Source organism: Oryza sativa, chromosome 2 (genome assembly GCF_034140825.1).
Source record: "Oryza sativa Japonica Group chromosome 2, ASM3414082v1".
Taxonomy (NCBI): Eukaryota; Viridiplantae; Streptophyta; class Magnoliopsida; order Poales; family Poaceae; genus Oryza; species Oryza sativa.
In genome coordinates this window covers 17798471-17803181 of record NC_089036.1, presented here as the reverse complement: position 1 = coordinate 17803181, position 4711 = coordinate 17798471, and the positions used below count along the sequence as shown (strand labels likewise).

The 4711-nt window shown below is 49.6% G+C and overlaps 1 protein-coding gene across 1 annotated transcript; it reads right to left on the bottom strand.

The window, feature by feature from the left end:
- Positions 1–3352, bottom strand: LOC4329401 (uncharacterized). Its single transcript, XM_015768348.3, has 4 exons — positions 3023–3352; positions 2401–2568; positions 914–1024; positions 1–513 (listed from the first exon to the last, which is right to left on the bottom strand). The coding sequence occupies exons 2-4, from the start codon at positions 2515–2517 to the stop codon at positions 274–276; spliced, it is 468 nt and encodes a 155-aa protein (XP_015623834.1). The 5' UTR covers positions 2518–2568; positions 3023–3352; the 3' UTR covers positions 1–273.
- Between the last annotated feature and the right edge of the window lie 1359 nt (positions 3353–4711).

Sequence of the window (4711 nt, the reverse complement as noted above, 5' to 3'; positions counted from 1 at the left end):
TTAGACTGGATATTCACACTGCATTTTTTTTTAATTTGAAAGGCAGAATCACATTGAACAAATGTTCCATGATTTCACAATCTTGAATAGTAAAGCACACTAGTTACTAGTTAGAGCTCTGCCAGAGAAAAGGATAGCCTCCTGTTAGTGACAAAAAATGGCAACTGTCCTCCCATGCATCCATACTTATTGCCTAGCCCACCAAAGCCTATGTAAAGAATCCATTTGCACATAATACTTGTTTACAATAAATAGACTAACAATGAACCGTACTTATTTCATGGTTTCTTCTTTCGGAGGGCCTTCAGCAATCTTGTCACTCGTTTGGGTGTCTTTAGACTCTATGGCAGTGGCCTGAGCTCTCTTACTTGCAATTTCTCTTTGCATTGCTATTTGATCTTGCATTACTTTCGTCATCTCCTTTATTTGCTTCTCTTCTTTCTCCGGTTGCATGTCCGTTATGATCTTAGCATTCTTATCGATTGGTTTGAAATACTCATCTATGGCGGTTTCCTGCAAAATAGGATGGAGAACAAGTTAGCACGTTATAGATCCACAAAAAGAGAGAGAGAGAGAGAGAGAGAGAGAGTAGCATCTCTAGAAGTTACTACTACATAACATGTGCCATTCTGTTACACCTAAATTTCCATCGTATAAAATCATGGCAAACAAGTAAAGCAAACAATCGATTAAACCATAGAAGATATGGTGTCCTTCAAAATCCAACAGCATGATGGCCAATCCACCTCTTACAGTCAGGTATACATGGGTAACTTAAAGCATTATTCATGATTCAAGTTGTGAGATGGTTCATAAACTAACATGTAACACTTTCTCAAAACCACAGTACACATTCCTTATGCAGGCATTCAGACATCGACTGGGTAATTTTATTTGTGGCAGGATGTCTTACAGTTTCTTCAAGCTGCTGATTGAGGGCTTGCATCTGCTGCACCATTTGACGAACCTCTGATAGAATAATTTGTTCTGGCTGCTTCCGAAGCTCTTCCTTCTTAGCTTGGGCCTGGAAAAAGTTCCTAATATTTTAAGTATTCATGTAAATGAACACAGCATGCTCATTGCAACTAATGAATGCATACACAACGATGATTGATGTTATCACCATGGATAACCAACCATGCTACCTTGAAAGCATTGTTTTTGCAACATTTACAGACATTTGATGAGCTGAGTACTGAAAACTTAATAATTTCTATACTGGAATTAGGATAAGTGATCGTAACCCTTACCAACACCAAAACTATAAAAAATCAGAAAAGTGTAATCTTTTGTTTCTTTTAAAAACAAATTCATCGGTTCCCATTTATTTACATATCCCACAAGGACCCACATTGTCTTGTACTCCCTCCGTACCAAAAACAACTTCATTTCTAGCCTCTAAAATTTATCCCAAAATAAGTTCATTTATACCCTTTGCATACCCCCGGTCTGAGTTTTATCCCCTTCCATATCCTCTTTCCTACCCACCCAACAATACTACTTTCCTATTAATAATAGACTAATTTGAATACCACTTGCTAGAAATGAAGTTATTTTGGGGCAGAAGAACTTCAAGGCAGTGCATCATGGGCCAGCAGGGACGTGCATATAAGAAGCTAACACAACAACCACACCGACTGAACAGCCATCAGTTAGCATATTTGCTAATTTTATCTATTGGCTATCTCCTTGGATTGGATTATTGCATTACGAAATCCCTATTCAAAGAGAGCAATTATTCAAAGTAATTGAGTATGTAAAATAGGTACAATACGTGGTATTCTGCATAACTGTCGGCATCAGTAACCCTGCCAAATAAGCACAGTTACCATGTATAAAAGATATGGAAGTAAATAATCATTCCCAATACAAATATAAAAAACAGTTACTTGTGGTTGTGGCAGTAGAAATTGGATAAGACTACAATAAGTGGGATGGTTTGTCTGAATAAAAAGCAGATGGTAACTAGTACCACTTGCAGGACATAGCTGATATTTCCACAATCAATGAAACCAGCAACGGATATGCATTGTGAGGCACACAAAAAGAGCATATTTGTCAATTAGACACAAGACCAATTTACCATAACAATAATCTCTTATCCGTGCCATGCCAAATTGCCAATCAGCTAAAGGAGAAGATTCCAGCTTCAATTTAACAAAACTCTACTGAAAACAAGATAACTACATCCTTAGCGGGCAACCCTATCCCATTTCAAGCAGGTCATCCCAAAGATGACAACTAGAAGATTCAGTCTCACGCTTTACCATAGTATTAGAGACTTGCAAAAGTAAAAATGCTTTCTTCAGCTTTCACATGACACAATTCATGGAAGAATAGATATGCCATCCAAGAAAATGGCCGTGTCATGGTTAAAGAAACAAAAAACACCAGCCTTACCCTCGCGATCTGCTGCTGCATCTGCAGCCTGTGAGCACGGATCCTCCTCTCCTCGTAGCCGGACAGCACCCGCACCACGAACCACGCCTTCCTCCCGAACTGCACCAGCTTATCCATCCCCGGCGAGCGGCAGGGGCACACGGCCTCGCCTCCCTCTTCACCAACCACCTGCTCCAATCCAAGAAACAATTTGCGTCATCAACAACAGGGGGCGGACCCAGGGGTGGGCCTAGGATTTTCAACTTGGGTATTCAAAATTAGAAGAGATAAAAAAAATTCTTGAGTTCTCTTCTTTGTGGCAGCTTTATCTTAAAAAAGGCCTTTAAATTAACCGAGGGGAGCTTTTTTTTTTCTTCATTTTTCAAACGTACAAAACAACATTATACTATATTCAACCATGAACCATTCCTGGATTGAAATAAACTAAATCCTACTTCCTCCGTTTCATATAACCTGAAACGGAGGGAGTAAATCCTAAATCAAATGAACCATCCTGGATTGATGGATTTAACTATGAACTAAATCCTAATATCCTATATTCCTAATCCAAAATGTTCCTACTTCTTAACCATCTAGACATGACATCTACGGGCTACGGGCAGCAGGGGCGCAGGGCAGTTACCTTCGTCGGACTCGAACGACCGGGCGGCGTTGCTGGCGGCTGGCGCGTGGCCGGTGGAAGCCTGGTAGCCTGCCTACTGCTGCAGTGCTGCTGCCTGCTGGCGCCGTGGCGTGGTCGGCTGGCCGCTGGCGGCAGCCGGGGCGGCGCGAGCGTGGAGGGCCTGACCGGGGACCTGGGACGGCGGGCTGCGGCAGCGACACGACGCGAGACCGCGACGCCGCGACGGGGCGGGGGCGACGGGCGGGGGAGACGGGCGGGCGGCGGGGCAGGGCGATCGGCGACGGGGGGCGGCTGGATCGGGAATGGGAGGTGAGGAGATAGTGTTTGGGCGCTTTTTTTTTATTGGGCCAATGGGCCTGAAAAGGAGGAAGATTGTGGGAGGGATAGCAAGCCCTTTGGAATAAGTTCACTTCATGACCCTCAAAAGTGATCGAAATCTAATCCATGACCCTAAACCACAAAACCGGACATCTCGACCCCCAAACTCTTAAAACCAGTGCAATTTGACTCCCTGGGCGGTTTTGGAGGGCGGTTTCGCTGACGTGGCGCCTACGTGGCAGTATTGACTCGGTCTTCTTTCCACGTGGCATTGACATGGCGCTTAGGTGGCATTAGAAATAAAAATATGCGTGGGACCCATCTGTCATTCACACACAAAATAAAAAATTGTGAGGCCCACTGACATGTGGGCCCCACATGTCACCTCTCTCTCCCTTTCTTCTTCCTCCCTTCTCTCTTTCTTTCTCTTTCTCCTCTCCCCTTCGGCCGGCCGCGGGGAGCATGGGAGGCTGGAGCTGGAGCGGCGGCGGGCGGGGGCCAGAGCGGCGGCGGCGGCGGAAGCTGAAGCGGTGGCGGCGGCCTCGCCAAGTGGAGAGAGGAGAGGAGAGGAGAGCAGGTGAGGGAGGAAACGGATGTGATGGGTGACATGAGAGGCGGCGGCAGTGTGTAAGGGCCGGAAGGGAGAGGGGAGAGGCAGAGCCGCCGAGCTCGTGTTGTCGCCGCCACCGCCGCCGCCGGTGCCTCCTCCCGCACTTGTGCTCGCGACAGCGCTGCCGCGTGCTGACCAGGAGCGGCGGCGACGCGTCCCGTGGGTGGTGGTTATGGCCGCAGCCGACGAGGTCGGAGACGAGAGCGGCGACCGCGGCGGGCGTACGAGGGGCGGCGGACGACTGGTCTCGATCTGGTACTCGGCATGGTCGGGGAGGTCGACGCCGACGACTACGAGGAGGATGAGATAGAGGGGGCGAGCAGCAGCCGAACGGTCCAGCCCGCCGCCCGTGCTCCCCACCGTCCACCGCCCACCGTCGCCCGCCGCCGCCGCCTCTTTAGCTCCCGCCGCCCGTGCTCCCCACCGTCCACCGCCCACCGTCGCCCACTCGCCGGAGGTCCGCCACCGCCGCCGCCTCTTTAGCTCCCGCCGCCCGTGCTCCCCACCGTCCACCGCCCACCGTCGCCCACTCGCCCGAGGTCCGCCGCCGCCGCCGCCTCTTTAGCTCCCGCCGCCCGTGCTCCCCACCGTCTACCGCCCACCGTCGCCCACTAGCCGGAGGTCCGCCGCCACCGCCGCCTCTTTAGCTCCCGCCGCCCGTACTCCCCACCGTCCACCGCCCACCGTCGCCCGAGGCCCGGTGCGGTAGAAGGAGCTGCTCCCGCGCCCGTCGCCGGAGGTACACCGTCGCCCGAGGCCCG